The sequence below is a fragment of the Jatropha curcas genome, chromosome 9, assembly GCF_041381405.1.
Source record: "Jatropha curcas cultivar XTBG-Jc1 chromosome 9, XTBG_Jcur_1.0, whole genome shotgun sequence".
Lineage (NCBI taxonomy): Eukaryota > Viridiplantae > Streptophyta > Magnoliopsida > Malpighiales > Euphorbiaceae > Jatropha > Jatropha curcas.
This window is the reverse complement of record NC_143159.1, coordinates 7,129,877-7,153,135: the sequence shown is the minus strand read 5'-3', so window position 1 is coordinate 7,153,135 and position 23,259 is coordinate 7,129,877. Positions and strand designations below refer to the sequence as shown.

The window sequence follows — 23,259 nt, the reverse complement described above, 5'->3', positions numbered from 1 at the left end:
AAAAACCTTGGTTGATTAGCTTGGTGTAATAAGTAGTCTCATATAGCAGCTATCTCATAGAGCAGCTATGTTCCAGGAAACTAGATATAACAATTTTTAAAAAGGCAGGACATCCACACGCTTTGGACATAGTGCACTAAAAAAGTAACACACAAATAAATAAACAATCATTTATAATAAATCATAAACATAAAATAAAAAGAATACTTAATTTCTTGTTTCAACGACACAAAAGCAAATAATAAAAAAAACACTTTATTTCTATTGGTAATAAAAAAAAAATCTTAGTTGATTAGTTTGGTGTAAGAAAAAGTCTCATATATCAGGAGTTAGATTGCATGGACACGGGACACGAAATATGAGAAGATGCAGATACGATAATTTTTAAAAAAGGTATAACATCCACACGCTTAGACATAGTAAACTAAATATGTAATACATTAATATTTCAAATAAATAAACAATCATTTATAATAAATCATAAACATAAAAAAAAAAAATACTTAATATCTTATTTCAATGACACAAAAGCAAATTAAAAAAAAACTTTATTTCTTTTTGATAATAAAAAAAAACCTTGGTTGATTAACTTGGTGTAAGGAGTACTCTCATATACCAGGAGCTAGGTTGCACAACAGGGGACACGAGATACGAGAACGTACGGATACAACAATTTTTAAAAAGTAGGACATCTATATAGTTGGAATACACTACACTAGATAAGTAATATATTAATATTTCAAATAAATAAACAATCATTTATAATGACTCATAAACATAAAATAAAAAAAATACTTAATTTCTTATTTCAATAGTTAAATTCTCACAATTATTATTACTATTGAAAAATATATTAATAGTGTGTATGCATTTTTTTACATAGGTCATACCATACATGACTTTTGCTATTACATACCTTATGAAAAACTCCATATTATACTTAATAAGACATATCTTAGCTTCACAACTTTTCAGCATATCTCAATAAGATATAATTTATTATTTTATTATATAATTTTATTTTTGAATAATATTATAAAATACTATTTCATCTTTTCATATTACGCTACGCATTATGAGAATTATAAGCGAAAAATACTATTTTGCTATTACATACCTTATGAAAAGCTTCATATTATACTTAATAAGACATATCTTAGCATCACAGCTTTTCAGTATATCTCAATAAGATATAATTTATTATTTTGTTATATAATTTTATTTTTGAATGATATTATAAAATACTATTTCATTTTTTCATATTACGCTACACATCATGAGAATTATAAGCGAAAAAAAATAATTATATTTTCAGATAATATCATATGGGAGGAAAAAAATAAATTAATATTAATAAGCAAAAACTATTTTATTTAGAAATAAGAAACGAATATAAGGGAAAAGAATTTCAATAATTTTCTCTTTAAATTAGAAGGAAAATAAAAATCTATAAAGATAAATTTGTAGAGAAAAATTAATTTTATTTTTCTTTTATATCCAAAAAACTAAGTAACAAAAGTTTTTCGGAAAAAAATTTAATTCCTTTTTATTTTTTGATTATTCATTAATAAAAAAAGATAAAAAAAATATATTAAAAAAATAATTCATCACATGATACGGGAATATACACGTGCTATAATTTTTAAAAAAGTAAAAGATCTACACGCTTAGGACACACTACACTAAATAACTATAATACATTAATATTTCAAATAAATAAATAATTATTTATAATAAATCATAAACATAAAATAAAAAATACTTAATTTCTTATTTCAATATAATTAGTTAAATTTTTAAAATTATTATCACTATTGAAAGTACATTAATAGTGTGTGTGCATTTTTTTTATATAGATTATACTACGAGTGTCAAAGTGGGTCACGACACGCGCACATGATTCACCTAACATGCGAAATAAATGTTGTTAGAGTTGAGACTAAACGAGTTTTTGTCATGAACGAGTCAGCCATTTATGACACGCGGGTTAGGCGAGTAGCTTGTTTATTTAAGAGTAAAAAAGTAATTTTAATGTTAGATATAAATACTCCAATTAAAATCTATTTAAATTTTATTGTTGTATTACTTTTTTATTTTAATTATAAATCTGATTTATGCATTTTACGTGTAAAATTTTATTTTTAAATATGATTGGAATAAAATAAGTTAAAAGTTATAAATACAATAAACATGTTATGTGAGTCATATATAGGTCAATACATCCACTTAACATATTTATTATATTAAGCGAGTTACACAAGTTGTATATGAGTCAATACGACCCACTTAACATGTTTATGATATTAAACTGATTAAACGTGTCATGTTCGTGTCGACCGTCTAAGTTTTGTGTTGTGTTTGTGTCGAAGTTATAAAAAATTATTTCATCCTTAAATATTGCTTCCCAGTTCTTGCATCGCGCAGATTCTAATATTAGTAAATTGAAAAAACAAGTATATAGCAAAATATATGTTGCTACTTATTAATTTATATTACAATATTATATTTAGAGCATTCTAATTTACAATATACTAAATTGATATATTCAAACATATAATGTAACAGAAAAAAAATTAGTTCACAATAATTAACTACATATCTTCAAGAAAAACAAAGATGAATTTACAATGAAAATTTTTGAGAAAGAAGATCCTAATAAAATTAAGGAAAAGCATTAATAAAGATTTGGCTTACACTTCTCATTTTTAAAATGTGTAATTTTTTTTGACAAAAAAGGTTTTTGTTTCTTTAATTAACAATTAAAGTTCTAATGTCTTAACGTCATTAGTTCCTACTAATGTGAGATATGTTAAACTTCAATTGGCACATTCCCCCATTATCCAATAATTTACTGTCACATAAACATCCATTAAAAGGTGTTAAGCGATATTAGATCTTTAATTATTTTTAGTTTTAATCATTTGGTATTTAGTTTTTGAAGCTCATAGGCCCAGTTAATTCAAATTCACACTAGACAAGTTCACGCAAGGGGCAAAATGTTCCTTCTCGGGTTTATAAAAAGACTTCATACACATAGTTCAAACTCGAAATCTCTAATTAAGGGATTGTTTGTCATCCCATCTCATCGCTTGAAGCTTCAAAGCTTAATTATTCATAAAAAAAAAAAACAAATTCCATCAACCAAAAAGCAATTGACAAATCCTGAAATGAAAAGTGTAAAACTACATGTTATTTTCTTAAAGAATTCCAGAAGTAGCACAGAGCATCATGTTCTTGAATTCTTCAAAATCAAGAACTCCATCAAAGTTAGTATCATAAACACAAATCATACTCCTACAATCTTTACCAGTCATTTCATCCCACAATCCCAATCTTAAAAGCACACTTTGAAGCTCCTCACTTGAAATGAAGCCATCCCCATTGATATCAAACACCTTAAACGCCTTAGCAAGATCTTTCATCTCCTCCTCTTCTTCCACTATTTCATCGCCATTGCCACTGTCGTTTTGTTTAGTTATGGAGTCGTAAAAGGACAAAAACTCCTTGAAGTTAAGACTAGACTTCCCTACAGAAGATTCAAGCTCCTCCAGACTGAAATAGACTCCAATTCTTTCAAGAAGCCAATTTAGATCTTCTAAATTTAAGACGCCATCGCCATTTCTGTCGAGGTTTTGGAAAATCCTGTGCAAGTCTTTGGCGCTTAAAGGACACATATATGCGGAGAGATATGGAATGATTACCAATTGCGATTACTGATTTAATTTATTGACTAATGAGATATTCTATATATAAAGAGATTGATGTGTAAGGAAATGGGTAACGTACAGAGATTTCCGAGACGAAATGAATTTTCTTTTTTTGTGGTAAAGCCGTAAAGATATGCTTGAAAGGAAGTTTACAGGAAATTTCACGCGGGAATTGCAATTGCAAAGGAATAAAGTTTTATTTGCCCTGAAATTGAGTTCGGATTAGACTTATCAAGATCACGTTAATTTTTCAAAAAGAAAAAATTACAGCATGGTATAATTTGCAAAATATAATTAGTTTATCCTGTGTTTTTTAAAAATATATCAATTTGTTATTATATTTTGCTTTAGTTATACTACTAAGTACTTTTGTTCGATTTTTATATTTTTTTCGTTTGGTCAATAAGAGAACAAATAAGTCAAATGAGAGATATTAAAATTTTCTATTAGAAAAATTACAGTACGGTTTTGTGATTTGAAAATACAACTAATTTGTTCCAATATTTTTTAAAATATACCAAATCTGAGAAAAAGATAAAATGATTGTTTTCATCATTTCATACGGCACTTAACGGAAAAGATACAAAAATTGGACAAGATGATCTTATAATCTGACTGAAATAAACTAAAATGATATTTTAATTTATTTCGTAAAATTGAAGAACTGGCTAATTGTATCTCTAAATTACATAGACCATACTGTATTTTATTTATTATGGTAAAAAAATACCCTATTTTAACAAAAAAAATTATTAATTTGGTCCATAAATGGTCACATAGATTCAATCTAAACAAGTCAAAGTAAATACATAATTTGTTCGTAAATTAACTTTTTCTATAATTATTATTCTAATATTACGCCAAATGAGCAAAAAGGTCCAATTTCTCTTTAGAAAAAATAAAATAATAATTTTAATAATTGATAAAATGTTATCACTATCATTAAATGTAACATATTTTTCATTAAAAAAATAAAATAATAACATTGAACATCATTATTTGATTCTTTTTAGCTACAAGTTCTTTTTTTCTTTTTAATAATTTGATATAAAATTATGGTAATAATTTTCTTTTAGTACATTGCATTTAAGTTAAAGATGCAAATTCAACTTTTTTTTCTTCCAATTGCAAAACAAGGAAGGGAAGTGATAGGACTCTTCAAATTTTCTTGGTTCTCGTATTTAATTAATTTGCACAAATACCAAAAAAGGAAATTTAACTTCCATGAGGTTTTGATTTCCTATCCACACGCCTAGTTCCATAAATAGAAAGCATGCGGAGACTTGTCTTCATGTCATCGAGGAAGTTATTAAAGAAAGCTCCTGGAAAATTCTCGGGTATATATCCGGTAACCGGTTTGAACTTAATCTAGAATGGTCCGGTTTCGATTGTCTTCATAGTTATATAAATTTGTTCTTAGTTTGATTTGGTTAGTTTTAAAGTAAATTTTCTTTCTTCTAAAAAGAATTTCGAATTGAATGTAATAGAATAATATTATAAGCCACACGTTAAAAAATAAACTTATAAGTAGAGAGTTAAAAATTAAAACCAGTTCCAAATCGAATTCAATCCGATTTTATCGAGCTAGTTCCAGTCCTAAAATAGTCGGAAATTATCCAGTGGCCAAGTCAATATCTATATGCATAATATATATAAAAAATAGAAAGGGAGAATATTGGATAAATGAAAATATCTTCATCATTTTTTATTATTCCAATTAATGACAAATATTAAAAAAAGTAACCATTAAATTAATTAAAAATATTAACAGGATTAGAAATTTCAATATTTTTACTTAAATAGAAATTTTATAACTGTAATTGCAAAGAATTTTCAATTCAATTGAATCGGTTAAAAGGATAAACTAGCATAATTTTTTTTTTCTATTATTTAACTAACAATTTATTGGATATATATGATTTTTGATACATAAATTAGGTCGATGTTGATGTTGCATGTAGACATGGCAAAGAAAAAGTAAACTATTTATCTAGACCGGTCCATACTCTCTCTTTTAAAAAAGAGAGATTTAATACGTCTTTTTATTCAATTTGAATATTAAAATTTAATCATTATTATTTTTTTTTTAAAAGAAGAGATCGTTGTCTCTGCTACACTAAATAATGATATATTGAGCACTTTTACTATTAAATAATTGAATGAATTATATGTGTACTGAATTATAATTGAATAATTTAATTATTTTCATTCTTTTTATCATTTCTTTTCACGTTCTATTTTTTTATTTTTTTTATTTTTGGTTAATTTTTATGTTCTTTAGTTTTCGTTTCTCTTTTTTTTTTTTTTTCTTTTATGTCCTTTTATAAAGGTGAGATTCAGTACTTATTCAATTTCGACATGATAGTGTAATCATTATTGATTGTTATTTCTATTATATTGCTCAATAATATATATATTACGCACTTTTATTATTAAATAATTCAGTGAAAGAATTATAAATGAATGAATTTAATTTTTATATGTTTTTTTTTACTTTTTTATTCTTTTCATATTACATATATTCCTCTTTTTCTTTCTAAATAAAATTGTGTAGGTTATTATTTGATGTATAATCTTAGATCGTGTTATATACAGAGATGGCAATGAATAACCTCTTTGTTAAGAAATTGTGACATTCATGCTTCTTTGTGTTCAATTTAGGCATCAAAATTTAATCATTCCTTAACTCCAATTGATAATACCACCTATTATGCCTGAATTCACGAGTGGAATGAAAAACTTTCTAGAAGGTTTTCATCTTAAAATTTACTTTAAACAAGTACGTTTAATATGGAATTTTTCTAACTTTTTAGGTCATTCCACTAAAAGACTTTTTTAATGATTAGTTTCCTCCGCTTTAATGCATAATGCGATTCATTCTTGTGCAATCACATTCCATTATAGCTAGTCTATCATCTTAGAAATTCGTTAAGAGCTTTGTTCTGCCTACCCTTTTCAGATCGTTTGATTGTCACATGCCCACCAACTTCCACCTAGTTAGTCCTCGAACCACACATCTATTTGAATGGTCTGTCTCGATACCACTTGTCAATGCCCTATCCTAAGCTTTCCTTTACACGAGCATGCTTAACTTTGAAGTTTTTCTAATTTTTCGAGTCATTCCACTAAAAAACGCTTTTCTCTGCTTTAATGCATGATTCTAGTCATTTATGTGTCCCGTATTCCACTATTCTAGATAGCCTGTTATCATAAAAACTTGTCGGGAACTTTGTTCTACCCATCTCTTTAGATGGCTTTGTCAAGTTGGGTCGTGACAATTATGTGGAATAATTATACATTGACACTTTAATTATTGATGAATAATTGAGTGCAATATATACTTGTAATAATTATAATTGAATAATGCAGTTATCTTTATTTTTTTATCATTTCTTTTCATGTATGTTTCTCTGATACATGATTTTTATGGTTATTTTTCAGGTTTTTCAACTTTTTTATTCTTTTTTTTTTAATATAGATATTATTTTAAATTTATATTTTATATTATAGATATTATGGTTCTCTCTTTCTCCAAAATCTAAAATTCTAAAAAGTTCTCTTTTGTTTTTTCACGGGTGACCATCAGTGAGCTCTCACCGGTAGTCACCCATTTCTCTTTTTTTTATTTTTTATTTTTTACAAATAATCATCAAATCTGTATACAGATTTGAGTTATTGTCGCCTCATATTTTGAGATTTATTATTGTTTATATCTTGGAATTTTGTTCTCAGATCTACTTCTGAGTTATTGTTATCACCATTATGGTGATTTTGTCTAACATCTTTTGTTATTTGAATAGTTATGTAGAAAAAAATGCAGATCTCTTTTTCAATAGAATGAAGAAAATGTAATCATATGGGACTTGTAGAAAAACCATGAAGTCGAAGAGTGGTCATAAATAGCCAACAAATGAAGTGAGCGATTGTCTATAGCATAAAGATTATGCTCTGTCAACTCAATCAGATACTTTAAATTAAGATTGTGTTTTTTTATTCTTTGTATAAGTGGTTTATTATTAGACTTTCTATATAAAAATATAGAAATATTTGTATCTATATCCCGTGTATGTATACAGTTTCCTCTTAGTGAAATTTCTAATTTGATTTCTTCTATAAAAAAATTATGTATATATTAAATTATAATTGAATATTTTTAATTTTTATGTTATATAATAGCTATTAGTTTAGATGTATTTTCTCTTTCTGTTATTTTTTTAACTAAAATTTTATAGAATATAATTTTTATTTTAATAATCTCTTTGTGAAAAAAAAAACTCAATTGATACTTCTTTTTCTTCTATTTGGATATTGAAATTTAATCATAATTGATTGTAATTTCTATTATACTGAAGAATGATACATTGGTAATTTTATTATTAAATAATCAAATGAATTATAAATGGACTGAATTATAATTGAATGATTTTAATTATCTCCATTTTTCTATAGTTCCGTTTATTCATGTTTTATTTCTCTTATTTATTTTATTTGTGGATAATTTTTACGTTTTTACTTTTTTTTTTCCCTTTTCTATTGTTATGTGACTGTCATTTATTTATCAAATTTTTATTATGAATTTCGAATTGTTTTATTTTTCAAAATTTTCAACAGAACATGTGAATTTATTTATTTATGGTTATTAAAAATGTGTTTTCTTTATCACATTATGTTTCCCCAGATTTGATAATTAAGAGACAGAGAAAGTAACAAGTGAATTTCTTTCTCTTGTTGATTATAAATAATTAATTCATTTTAAAACTAATATTTTGTAAAATAGGAAGTGAATTAAGAATTTTCTAAAGCTCAAAAAAAAAAAAAAAAAAAAAAAAGGCGAAAGAACACAATTTTGATGGAAAAGATTTTATAAATTAACTAGAGAGAGATCAGAGGTGGAGCTTGTAATCTATAAACACAGTCTGTTGAAATGGCTTCTCTATATATGATATGTAGGAATTTTATAAAGGAGGAATATTTATTTATTTTTAAGAATAAGATATAACTATAAAATTCAAATCTTTTAATATTAAAACAATGAAGAAATCAAGTTTTCAACTGAACTAAATATTGAAATTTTTATATGATTTGAAATTAATAATTAATTCTTAGTCAACAAAATTGAGAGGAAGACATTTGTGAATCTTGAGGTTTAAATGAAGTGATACGTCCACGTTTGATTGAAAACAGATATGCCTAAATCTAATAGCAATACCTAAATCTTTAACAAAAATGTTTTTTTTTTTTAAAAAAAATATTAGGAAAGGATAAATTCTTAGATAGACTAGTCTACCACGTCACTTACAAACTCACCCAATAAAATACAGTTATACCACGTCACCTATAGACTCACCCAATAAAATACAGCCATATCAGCATTTTACTTTTTCAAAAACTTATTCCTTATTAATTCTTTTACATTTTCCGTTTGGTTAGAGATAAAAAATATAGTTGTGTTGGTCTAGGAGTTACTGATGTGTACAGAAAAAAAGAAAGATGTAACTGTATTTTATTAGGTTAGTCCGATGTAGTAGACTGAGTCTACTTAATAATTTCTCCCAACCATCACCCTCTCCGTGAAAAATCCATCTACAAGCACTCTCTATTTTCTCATCATTATTCTTCTCTCAAATCTTCATTAATTTAATCACAAAACACTAATCAAATCGAATCATATTTCTTCATACTATCAACTATATATCAAACCAATATTTCATATATAAAAGGCAAGAGAACTTTAAAAAGTGTTGTTGTTAGTATAAAAAAATATTTAATATTACAAAATTCTTAATTTGAGGAGCACAATAGGTATCTTAAAGTTGAAAGTCATAAAGTTGAAGTTAAAGTTATAAAATTCACTGTTAACATCTATCAATTATCACAAACAGTTAAATCAAGTAGTTAAGTTATTTCATTATAATTATAATTTTTAAGCTGAATACAAAATTTAAAAAATTGACAAACCGAAATGGTTGCATTTCTTTTTTTTTTTTAAATTGATCTTTTCATAAAAAAAAATTCGATTAATTCGATATAAATCGTAATTCTATGACTGTATAAGGCTACATGTCCACCTTTTGTGGTAAATTCACTAATGTCATAAAAACATAAATTCGTGATTTAATGTTTGGTCCACAACCTATCACGTTCTTCCTACACCTCAACAAAAAAAAAAAAGGAATCAAATAGAAAAGAAAATACAAAGTTCCTCTTTTTATTTTTTATTTTTATAGAATCAGGACATGCTTTTTTCCCGGCGATAAAAATAGCTACGATTTATCAATAAATCTAAGTTTGAATCCTTTTTTCCAATGAAAAAGTCTTAGGCAGATTCAGTCTACCACGTTAACTATAGACTCACTAAATAAAATATAGCTCCATTAGCATTTTGCTTTTTTTTTTTTTTTTTTTTTTTTTTTTTTTTTGCTTCTATACACATCAGTAACTCCATTTATTATTTGTAACTAAACGGGAAATGTGAAAGAATTAATAAGGAATAAGTTTTGGAGGGAAACGCGAAAGAATTAATAAGGAATAAGTTTTGGAAAAAATAAAATACTGATTTGGCTATATTTTATTAGGTGAGTATATAAGCTGACGTGTTAGACTGAGTCTACTTAAGAATTTCTTGATGAAATAGTGGAGAAAATCAAATCTTTTATTTGTTAACCGTTGTAGGGAGAGATTTGTGGGGGATTTTTAGGTTATTTTTCTACATTTATTAAGAATTTTATTCAAAGATAATTAGATATATCTTAATAATATTAATATTTAAATACCAATATTATTGGCAGTTAACACAACTTTTAAATCAATAATTTTCATATTTTTCAACCTTTAAATAAGTACTTAATTGATATAATTCAAGTTATAAAAAGTATTTAATATGTTTAATTTTAGAAGTAGAAGTGTTTGATAGATTAAGATAAAAATTGAGTCCCATAAGATTAAAATAACACAAGTAACAAAATTTAGGTATGAATTTATCTATTCAACACCAAAACAATAATATTTTTACTTGCTGCATCATTCTTTTGTCTGCAGGAGAGATTATCACCAAACACTGTACAACCTTAAGTCATCTCAAGTTTAAGCATATGCATGTACAAGGAACAAAACACATGCCATTTTATTCAAATGCAGGAAAATTTTTTGTGCAAAATAAAATTCAGTATTATTCTTATTCCTTCCACAGAAGAAGGGACCAGAAAAACAAAGAAAGAATGAGTGAAACCCCTAAAACAAATAAAGGAAATGGAAGAACTACTGAGATTTTTTGTTTTTCTAACTTGAAGCGTAAATTACAATTTTATTCATTGAACTTTGTCAAGAAAATCAACTCTACAAAGGAGTTGTCTCTGTGTAAGTTCACCTTCAAGCCTTCAAGTCAAATTTGCCGGGCTCACTATAATGCTTCTCGAGCTGCTCGATTTTTTTGATTCTGAAACCCCTGATCCTTATCTCTTCGGGTACTGAGGTATCTTTGTAGTCAACACTTTCGATGATCCAACCCTTGTTCTGCACAGAACCTCCTACTTTTACCTGTTAAAAGGTTCATCATCGGAAGAATGTAAGTTATGGACTTGCATAAATAGTTTTATAGACATCAAAATATTGAATTCTGCATAGAGGCCAAGGTATCAGAGAAATGGTTAATTTTGGAATTGAAGTGCCAATTGGAGTCAATAAAACGAACAGATTTATTTTCAGATAGTGTGTTTTGGATCCAATGAAATGTCAAATTCAAAAAATAAATTTACATCACGCTGTTACACCCTTGTGTTAACAAGGAAGTATACTAGTGTCAAGTTATGTGGAAAAGTAGCAGAATTTCAAACTTCTTGGCGAAGAACAAAAACATAATTTTATTTTATTTCGTTTTTTTTTTCTTTGTGAGAATGAAAAACAGAAAAAAGAAGATAATTAAAAAAAAAAAAAAAAAAGAACGTCATGACAGTTGCCACATTTCACAGTCGACATGTCAATTATCATTACTGGATACATACCTCTGCTCCATCAACAGACTCAATCACAAGTGCTCCGTCCAGGGACAGATCTTCAACAAAGATATTACGACCCTTAATGGCCATTGTGGACCTTTGAGAGATTGAGCAACTACCAGAAACTTTTCTTTTGACATCTGAAAATGTCAATCCCCATTTTGGTTTCCATGTGATACGAGGCCATACTTCCACCTCCTGCCCATTAAACACTTGTTGAACTGGATCACCTACTTGTACCCCAACCTAGAGCAGATAAATAGACAATGAGTCGGTGTGAAAAGAGAAAACTAAATTGAGAAATAGAGAGAAAGGTTCCAATAATTGAAATGTACCAAAAATAGCACAGTTTACCTTTCTGAGAATGAGGCTGTTTGCACGATAGATGGCCATTTCTCCAGAAGTTGCACTGTGATATGGATTTCCTTTTGGTACCTTCATTAAATTCAATCAAATAAGAAAAAATAAATCAAACTGGAAATGTAAATTCAGATTGAATCCCAATCAGAAAAGTTCCCATTCAACAGAAGGATCAAATAAACCTCTAAATTTCGATTTAATACATCTGCAATAATGTAATTATGCACTTACGATAGTGTTTTGTTACTTTCTTTAATATCTTCTGAGATTTGACAGGACATGCAGAAAGCTTAGTCCAACAATTTTTTCTCCATAGAAGGACCAACAATATCAAACCAGTAACTCACAATCTCTCAGTTACGTAATAGATACTATACTATCTAAATTCAACCATTGACTAACCTTACTATCTTCACTTCTTTTTTTTTTTTTTTTTTTTTTTGTGGATAGCAAAATATTCAACTCACAAATACTAATAAGAGATGAGAATCTATATAGACCCCCTGCATGAAGGTGAAAGTATCAGAGAAATCAAGTTTAGCTGTTTTTCTGTAAATCAATAACGACATTAAGACACTCACAAAATAGGTGCAAGCAAGTGAACAAATTAAAATCAACTAGAGAAAATCATGTTTAGATACTTATTTAGGAAAATCCTAATGAGAAAAGAAATGCCCAAGATTCCAATTTGAACTTTCGACAGCATTTTCTATGCATTTTGAGAGGAAACTGAGACTCAACCATTTCCAGAACCCATCAGAAAAGGTATCTCAACAATGTGGCACAAAGAAAATAGAAAAAACACAATTGAATATATTCCACCAAGCTGGAAAAAACTTGGTACAACTTTCCAGAGATTTCTCTGTCTCTAACTTTGAAGAACAGCCACATCCAGGCCTCCAATTTTTTTCAAAACCATTGTTCAGTCTTCAGATGAACATTTCCAATATTCCGAACTTGAATACAGAGACAATTTATGTTCAGGGAAGGCATTACCTTAGCAGCATCCTCAGGATTGTTCTTCACAGGTGCATAAGCAAGCCACGTATCCATCACCTAATCCCACAAGTAAGAACTGGTTTAGCAATGTCCATAACAGTAACAACAGCACCAGGAAGGGAGATACTATGACAACACAGGTAGGAAATTGTTTTCATTACAGATAAAATAAGCAATGGTGAGTCAATCTAAACTGAATGCTGAAGTGTGAGAAACTAAAATCATGTTTCTCCTCTGGACAAGATAATTACCGTAAATCCGACCCTTGCTGATGGGGGCAATGTTTTTGGATAATCTTGCATCATACATTCAAGTCGAGTTGAAGATTTAAATGAAGTTTTGCTGGCATCTTTGTATCTGATGCAGGAATAAATAAACAACTGATAAGAATTCTGTGTTGCCCTTTTATACAGTAATCAAATGATCGAAAATTAAAATGAATGTACTGGATCAGAGGATCATTGCAGCATGACAAGAAAGAATTACCTTCCAAAATTTTTTCACTTAACATAATACAAATGAGTTGTTATAAAAAATGTAAAGAACAGAAGAAAGAATTACTTTGGGTTAACAAACTCCTTAATAGCGCCTCCTGTTTTCTTCAGCTCCTCAATATAAGGACCAAGTTCCAAAATCAACTGCAAGAGAATTAAGATTTGACACGAAAAGTCAAAGCATTGAACAATTTGACAAACATTGTAACATAACATAATCTCCAAATTAACAATAACGTTGTTACTCTACCATACACCATCAACAAAATATGAGATATCTCATTTACTGTCTTTATGATCAATCTCTTATTCCTATATTTGATCTAAGGAATTTCATTTTATCAACACCAGCAACCAGTTTGTGAAGATAATGGACAACTAAAGTAGTACCCACTTCCAAATCCAGGTGGGAAGGGAGAAAGATGGGAAAATGAGAGAATTTAATGGAGTTAATGGAATGAGAAACAAAAATTTCCAAAATTTACATGCCATCCTGTGAAAAATCTGATGACCAGTTTTAGAATGCCAAGGATCTTTATGAGTGATAATGGAGCCAACAGATATAAAAATAATTAGTATCCATTTTTCATTGTACCAGTTACTATATTCAGTTACATGCTTCTTGGAGACAAATTAGTGCCAGATAAATATCATGAAATTTACTTGATTGATATTTCCTGGGAAAGGAGAATAGCCTGTCTCGCAGTTGACATCTCCATCAGGATGCCCAGTTGCTCTAAGAAGAGGATCAAGCTGATTGTATTCAACATTAATCACCATCGACCTCCCTGAAAAGTGAATTTTGTCTTGTGATGTGAGTTTGTGACAAAAAAGTATAGAATCCATTAACCACTGTGCATATATGTACCTGCCCTTAAGTTGCTAAAAGCTCTGAAATATTCAAAACAGTATCCAGAAGGTTTAACATAAATACCAAAAGAAAATATATTTCATAGCAACAAGAAGAAATGCACCAAGCAATGCCCCTCTTGCCCCATGCCTTCCACCCACAAACCTCCAAGCCCAAAGAATAAGAAGAAACCATCACCCAATAGAAAACCCCTAGGTTCAGGGCCAAAACCGTTGAGAATAACTATCCATGTAAAAACAATCATGATACAACTTTCTTGTTTTAACGGGCAACTAAAAAATGTTATACTATATTTATTGCATATTGATTTGGAAAAAGAAATGATTTTTATGATACCATCAGCATGAGTAAGCTTGGTAATTCCTCCTATAGCTTCTTTAGCTTTCCGAGGAACAGCAAGAGAGTTAACATGGTATTGTTTGGTAGCACTGACGCCCAATGAAGCTGGAATTGCCTACACAAGTTCAAGTACGAATACCAATTATTCTCTATCTATAGCTGAACACATCTCTAATAATAATTAATAAACTCCATAAACAAGGACAAACCAAGAAGCATTTAAGCAACCAAACCTTGAAAAGAAGTCCATTTGTATCTTGGAAAAATAGAACCCATCTCAAACCAGCATCTCTCCTGAAAAAATAATGCAAGTAGCACTAAAATCAGGACACTACCGATAGCTAAACCAAAGATCGTGTAAAGGGCAAAGTTACACAACATGACAATCATATTTACTGCTACCCATGTACATAGGAATGGGAAAAACAAGAGGGTGCACTTCATGCCATTAATCTAGATTAGGTCCAATCAATTAATTCTTCGCATAAGTGAGAAAATGGAAGAAAAGGAGGCTTTAAATTACTGTTTGATAGCAAATTGTACTTTTGTGATTCTAGCAACATTTCAAATGGTGAGTTCAAGTTAAACAAATAGAAGTTCACACAATGAATATCTTTAAAAAAGAAACAAAAGCATGATTCATGAACAAATTCCACAAATTAGAAAAGCATTGAGACATACCATTTACTAAGAAGGCCACTAGAATAAAGAAGTGAATGGACATCGCCATGGCCGTGAGGTTTTGTCTAAAACAACCACTTAATGTTAAGAGTGCAAACAGCTTTGAAGTCATAATGTATGACATAATATGCATTATACCTACCTGAATCCTATATTTGTTATGTGGATCCAGAGCAAGCCTGGCATCATTATCTTCTAAGCATGCAACTTTTTCCTGGAATAAACAGTAAAATTTACACTTCAATACAGCTAATATACATATTTACAAGATTTCCAATAATTACATTAATGACTAATCTCATACCTGCTTAAGAAGTATGATCTGTGATGTTTTCATTCCAAAATAAGAATTTGATTCTAAGAGCTCTAATGTACGAGAATGTGTGTCATCTGATGTCATTATAACAAAAGGAATATCCCTTTGACATTCACCTGAATTTGTAAAAGCAAAAAGGTTACTAGAAAATGCAAAATGCATCATGAGTGAGTCATAATTTATAAATCAGGAAATATGCATCCTCAGTTGAGAAGCTTCAATTGTTGTCAATTTTAGCTGCAAACTACAGAAGTTTCATGCTAACTTAATGACAAATCAGGCATAAAATAATTCAAAACTTCAAAATTTGTCCTTTAACATGTCTTTAACATTGGGTTAGTTCCCCAGACCAAGGCAGAGGTTCATTGAATGAACTTTTTGCACTTTCTTGCTCCACAAAGAAAAATAATAAACACTATCTTAGAAAACGTGTAGGCCTAAAAGTTCCAATTAAGAAATCATTTAGCGAGAATTCAGAGTGAGCCTTTCATATGAAAACAAAAAAAGCAGCATTCCTTTCTCTGTGTGTTAAATTAATTAAAATTTGTTCTTTTTCCTTTTTTCAGTACACAAAATAAAAAATTTCACTTCTTTTTTTTATTTTGTTATTTTTCTGTGCTATGCCTTTTCCCACTTTTCTAAGAACATCTGGTAAAATTATAGTTATCGAACATATAACATAACAAATGGCAAGACATATTATTGTGGCAATAAGCTGTGGGTGTCAAACCTTGTGTCAGTCTATAGCTTGCTTCCTGAAGAGCTAGAACCGACTCTATGTAATGCTGCAGGAAACAAGTTCCTGTAGTGGTTTCCATTGGAAGAGCCACCTGCATATATGAAAAAGAACTTTTAACAATGTTGGTACATAGTCATAAAAACATTTGACTTGGGGAAGTTCCACTTCCCAAACTCCTTTTGACAGTCATGAAGGATTCTACTTCTCTTTTTCCATTTTACCTTTTTATTTTTTTTGCGACTAAATACCAAGTGAGACTGAGCATATGAGAGAAACAATCACTAATATGCAAACATTAGGGGGCAACACAAACTAATTTCTCATCATTGATGCGTGTTTTTTGCTGATGATGATTCAGTTTGAAGTTAATTTGGAGAAATGGAGAAAAAAACTGACCGTCTAGCATATTCAAGTTAAGGAGGAGAACTGAAAATGATATATGTTAGGAGAATAGAGTGAAGCAAGTTAATCTAGAGAGTATGAAAGCTTTACGAAGTATGCAATTTTGTACCTCTTTTCTATCATACAACAGGATTGAAAGAATGAGGAGAATGACAATCGTGAAAAGGAAACAGCAATGGGGTCTTTTGGATCATGAAATCCCTGATAAGTTGATAAGTTCTACAAAAATGGAACTGGACTGGCCATGGGGGTGTTGGACACTGAAGAAACATAATCCATAAAATTAGCAAGGCAACAATAGGGGTGTTATGCAGAAATACCCGAACAAATTATCAAATACAGGATTAGTCCATTTGTAGAAAAGTGGAAGTGGCACCCATAAAAAAGAGGGGGGGGGGGAGGGGTTTGGAAAAGTGGCAATTAAGATGGTTTAGGCATCAATGATTATAGGTGCAGTGGTACAAAGAGTTTATAGCATATTCAAGATATGGAAGAACAAAATGCAAGGTGATTCTAAGATGACTCGAAACAAATGGTAAAAATGCATATAGGAGAATTAGACCATTCTATAAAGATAGAGCTAAATGAGTAAAACTGAGAAAGATTATCCATATAGAACCTAATTAGATGGATGCATTTATTTGAGTTGCATATTGACTCTGTAAAAAGGAATATTGTTTTGGGCCAAATAACCAAATTAGAGGTAGAAATGATTGCATAAGCCTTTGTTTTTAGTCTTATTGCTTTTGGCCCCTCAAAAGTCATTCTGCTCATTAAGCAATGAAAAGGCTCCTAATATTTTGAAGTCAGATTTGTCATTTCAAGGATAAGGAGAAATTGCAAGTGGATATGCAGTTTGAGGTCAAGCCAACTAGGGATAAAAGAAGGAGAAAACAAAATAATGATAATTTGCTCATCTACGGAAAAGGCAAATGAGTCGAGATAAATAAAACTGTTTAAATCAAATACAATAAAAGAATTGGTGAAAAAGAAGTGCTTCAACTAAGAACTAAACCTAGAGAGAGCTAAGGGGAAAAAGATTTGCCATAGTTTCTCCTTAGTGGTAGGTAGTATAAGCAGATAAGAACAACAATAAGATAGCAGGGTTTACTGCATTACTAATATATCATAGTATATTACTAGCAATTCCTTTCCTTGCAAGTTAACAGAGACTATTGGTAGTCACCTTTATTCCATTGTATCCAAGACGTTCGCCAAGACCACCTGCAACAAGCACAAATGCAGCATTCTGGGCTTCTCTAACTCCTGCCTCCTCAAATTTGACAAAGTTTTCGTCACCAAAAGTTAAATTTTCTCCTGTTGGAACCTGAAATATTATTAATACTGAATCAGCCAAGATTCTAGTTATTTGCTGTATCATTTTTCATATGTCACTCATCAAAAAGACCAATATTTATGTGCAAAGCATAAACTACAAATGGTCAATGCTGAGGGTGAATATAATTTGACACGTTCATCATTTGATTGATTACTTGCATTATTTCAGCTTGAACTCTTAAATTAACACAAATTGATTCAAAAGTCCATCATCAAGCTTAATGGCTAAGTTGCTCCACTACTGCAGAAGAAGGATCAAGTCAAAAAATTTTGACACCAAGAGGATATTATTACAGTATGGAGGAAAGAGATATTCAGTAATTAATAACAGCAGAGCAGCCTCAAATTACATTTATTCTGAAGCGCACAACATGACAACAGTTAAATTCACAATCACAGGACCATGATAAGATATAAAAACCAAAAATTTCATTATTTCAGGAGAAAAATAAGCAGTACCATTGCAATACGAAAACAGTTCCATGTTACATTAAACATGAACAATGCATTTAAAGGAGAAAATATAGCAAACTAAGTTTCTGCTGCTGCATTATCAGTCAAATCACAGAACAAACAGTACTGAGTTTTAAACATGATATTCCATATTCACTTACAGACGGTGTAAAGCCATCAAAGGGGTTCTTTCCTGCTTTTGAATCGGCCAACAGTTCTCTTGCTGTTTTAATATATGATGCCAAACCTCCAGGGTAGCTGGAATTGAGGCGAGCCACCTAGATAGATCACCCAAATGCCATTAAAGTTACTAGCTGACAAAATTAAATTAAAAAGAAGAAATGCAACTTGTTTACAGTATAACGTTCATTTGGACAACCAAAAATCACTTGTATATACACTACACCTATAATCCAAATACCCTTAAGAAGGAAGAATGAAATGTCTTTAACTTTAGTAGCATCAAATTTGGGTTCTTTACAAGTAGCATCAAATTCAAAATTTGCTTACCGGACAGCATCATAGTTGCTGGTTTGGGCCTAATAGATCAAGTCGTTTAAAAACCAATCAGACCACTCTCTGAATTCTCAAGTAATTCCTATTTTCTTATCAACAGATCCACTTTCATCAACGCATGAAAAAAACAATTTAAAACAAAATTCTTGATTAAATATAAAATTTTTTAAAAAAAATAACAAAACCTGATCGAACAAAGCTTTCTTCTCCTCATCATCAACGCCAGGTTCTGGCCAATGCTCAAACAGATGACTCTGCCCCATTTCTACTAATATTTTCGCCAGCTCAATCTGCCAAGTCACCACCACCACCACCATCATTTCCAACAACAACAAGAACCGCATTCATCCATACATAAAAAAAAAAATAAAGAAAAGTACAAAACAAATACATGCACACACAAACAGTATGTATATACCTGCTCAGGGGGGAGAAGGTGAAGGTTTTTATGTAAATTAGGGACGGAGGACGCAAAATCGCCATTGATGTTAAGCTTCGAAAGAGCTTCCGTAGTGGATTCCATTTGTTGATGTTGTTGTTCTCTGTAACTAAATATTATAATATCCGATCGGTGAGAGATTGGTTATATGAAAAACAGAGTTCGAGTTACGTGAAAGGAAGCTCTGCTGTCGCCAATCATTTAAAATTGTGGATCTTTTGATTTTGGAAAAAAGTTGACTGGCTACTGGAACTTACCGGTTACCAACCGTTAGTTCACTTCTACTCTGTTCGACAACTTTAAGATAGCGTTCCGCACCAGCTTCCAGGATTCCCAACGTCTTTTGAATTAGCTTTTTGGTATTTTTATGAAGTAAAAATTCAATCTCGACTACTTGTATGCTCCCACAATGTAACTTTTAATTTTAGAGGCCGAGCGAAATTCCCTGTGAGCCGTTAAACACGCTAATATTAGTTTTTCATATTTACTGTTTATCTTTTAATTAAATTTTTAAAATTCAATTAATTAAATTGTCATTTTTAAGTTAAACAATTAACTGAACAGTTATTTTTATTGAACAAAGTTAATTAAAAATATTATATAAACAACTACAAGTTAAAAGCTAATAGCTAACAATCAATAACTATTAGTAGCTAAGAGCTAATCGTTAATAGCTCCTATTGTTAAAGAACTCCTTAGACTATCTTAGCTTTTAATGTACTTTTAAGGTGACATCGTAATTTTTCCTCGACAACTATTTTTAAAGTAGCCTTTAACATAAATTTTATATTAGTTTTTAGAATTTAGGACTTAGAATCTAACGTTTAAAATGTTGAGGGAAAGATGATTTTTTTAAAACGATGCTCTTGATGTTTCAATTAATAAATAATTAAATTTTTATTTTTATCGAATATTTTATTTTAAATCACCGTATAAATAGTTAATCAGGGGTTGATAGCTTACCACTAATGTTTTAGTGTTGCCATCGAGGTATGGAAGTTGGGTGTAACTGCAAAACTTGCAGTACCACGTCCAAACATGTTTATAGATTTGGATACCTACATCTTATCTCAATCTCATTTAAAATCCTTTTATAGTATCATGTATGCACCCATTTAAAATTTTCACACTCATACCCGTTTCATATCCATTTAATTAATATATGAATTTGCTTGAAATGGATTGGAATGGGTAAATATCACGAAAATTCCAGTCGTTTAATATTTTTAAGTTTTTTTTTTTTATGATATTATGTTTTTTAATTTATAAATGTTTGAGTAAAATATTAAGCTCAATATGTACTTAAATTTATTATATTAAATATGTTTAAATTATATAATTGATTTTGGTGGGTAGAGTGTACCAACAGTTTTAAATCTCATACTCAACCTAAATCAACGGTAAATAGTTCTTGGTAGCTTGCACGGGTCATTTTGCGGGGTGCTAAAACCTCACATCGCAGAGGCTATCGGCCTTAGGGAGGTTTTATTTTGGATGCTCACGAGATCTATTGACAGGGTTCTGGTGGAAACAGATTGCTTGCGACTGTTTCAAGCTGTCACTATTAGTTTTGATTCTTATTCTGATTGGGCACCAGTGCTAAAAGAGATTAAACAACTGCTTTCTCAAATATCATCTAGTGAATTGGTTTGGGTTAGGAGGCAAGGTAACAAGCCTGCACATGCTCTTGCTCGTATGGCATGTTTACATCCTTGTTTCCGTCTATGGGACTCGACTTCCCAATGTATTACAGATCTTATTTGTTATGATTTATTATAAATATATGATCTTATTTACTTAAAAAAAAGCGGTAAATAGTTAATTTAATACATATACATATCCCAAATCTATTTAATTAATATTAAAACCTATTATAAATGGATTTTTGTAGGTGGGATATTCACCCACTCCCATTCCCAGCTGGCACACAGTGAACAATGCTAGAGATGATTTTGATCTATTTTGGTCCTTTCCTTTTACACCATCAACTTTATAAAGATTGCGTTTTTACAGTAAAAACTACCTTAAAGAGAAAAATAAAAATAAAATTATTTTCCTTCTTTAATTTTTTTTCTTATTTTTATTAGTTTTCTTTAATTTAAAAAAAAAACAAATAAATGATTTTATCTACTAATTATTTAATTTTTTTTATAGGCAGGGATATAGTCACTTGCTAAAGCAAAAATTGTTGAAGTCCATAGAATCTTCCTATGTATGGAAATAAAAGTTAAAAGGGAAGTTAAAATTTACCTTAAAAAAAAAAAAAGGAAAGTTAAAATTACTTAAGAAGGTATTTTTATCAATTTCAATATCAACTCTTTTAACAATTTTTGTTCTGCTATTATTGCCATATTATCCAAATAAAGAAATAAATACGATATTATTTCCATATTATCCAATTATTTTTCATAAGCAGCGTTTAAATCTAAATTACATATTTTGAATTAATTATACCAAACATAAAAATTCACTTTCAAATTAAAACTCATTTACAAATAAATTTTATATTTTAAATTCATTTATAACAAAGCAACGTAAAATTCTCGTAATCTTTTATAAGCAGTGGCTAAGCACATGGATCAATGCTATGGCAATGGCATCACAAATGCACAAAATCCCTTTACAACTTTTGATTTCCCCTTTTAAACAGGTAAAAAGACAGGTATATTAGTTGAGATGTAATTTCTCAACAACTATAACAAAGTGGGTGTCATATCATTTGTCCTTATTTTGTTTATTTCCTCCTAATCCTATAACTATATTCCACATATAATGATTCTTTCTTTTCTAATAACTAAATGATTCTTGGAACAAACTTTTTCAAGGGAATTGAGCATATGCTTTGATTCCTACCAAGTATTCTCAATTCAAGAATCTTTGCAATCCTTTTTTTTTTTTTTGGGCTTTTCATTGTTTCTATACAAGTTACCTTTATTATGATTAACATTTTCACATGTTCATTTTATTTTTTATTTAAATAGGATTACTAATAATTAGCTATTCCACATTAGTTCCAAATGGTTTGCAAAGTCGAAATCAAAATTAGTTCGAAGTTGACTAATCTAGTTATACTTTAATTTAATTATAAATTAAAATAATAATTGAATCTATCAATCTTTTTAAATTTCAATTGCTTAAAAACAGTTAAATTCAGAGATGCTCATTTTATTCGACGATGAAACTCAATTTAAATGAAGTAGGTAAAATTATTTTTATTTAATGCGAAATAAACATAGATTTTAAAAATAAAACTTGACCCTATCTATCTCAAATATATTTCAAGTAATAATTGATGGGAGATATATTGAGATCATTCTTTTTGTTTTTTACACTGACATGAATTTTATTTATGTTTTACTTTTACAGAATTGAACGTTCATCAAAATTTTTGGAAAGTCTCCTACCTGACCCAACCCAATGATTACGGTCTAATTCGGACTTCAAAATCATTAGGCCCAACCCATGCTGGCCCAGGATTTTCCCACTACCCACAGTCTCTGACCCTATACTCATATAAATATAAAATTCTTCGAGTTTTGAAGTTGACCAGAAAGGAAACGATACCGTTTTTGTCTGTCCGCATTAATTATATATATTAGTTACTCCTTTCG

At 29.5% G+C, this 23,259-nt stretch overlaps 2 protein-coding genes across 2 annotated transcripts; both read right to left on the bottom strand.

Moving 5' to 3' along the window:
• Positions 1-2,979: 2,979 nt before the first annotated feature.
• On the bottom strand, positions 2,980-3,840 carry LOC105639007 (Calcium-binding EF-hand family protein). The gene has a single exon (XM_012222944.4). The coding sequence runs from the start codon at positions 3,672-3,674 to the stop codon at positions 3,198-3,200; it is 477 nt and encodes a 158-aa protein (XP_012078334.1). The 5' UTR covers positions 3,675-3,840; the 3' UTR covers positions 2,980-3,197.
• Positions 3,841-10,805: 6,965 nt separating this feature from the next.
• Positions 10,806-20,040, bottom strand: USP (UDP-sugar pyrophosphorylase). The gene is made up of 18 exons (XM_012222943.4): positions 19,906-20,040; positions 19,628-19,757; positions 19,395-19,499; positions 18,855-18,971; positions 18,089-18,229; positions 16,492-16,591; positions 15,750-15,877; positions 15,588-15,659; positions 15,446-15,510; positions 14,998-15,058; positions 14,762-14,879; positions 14,218-14,342; positions 13,622-13,698; positions 13,312-13,417; positions 13,058-13,117; positions 12,056-12,136; positions 11,708-11,947; positions 10,806-11,243 (listed from the first exon to the last, which is right to left on the bottom strand). Exons 2-18 carry the CDS (start codon positions 19,730-19,732, stop codon positions 11,076-11,078), a joined length of 1,869 nt encoding a protein of 622 aa, XP_012078333.1. The 5' UTR covers positions 19,733-19,757; positions 19,906-20,040; the 3' UTR covers positions 10,806-11,075.
• Between the last annotated feature and the right edge of the window lie 3,219 nt (positions 20,041-23,259).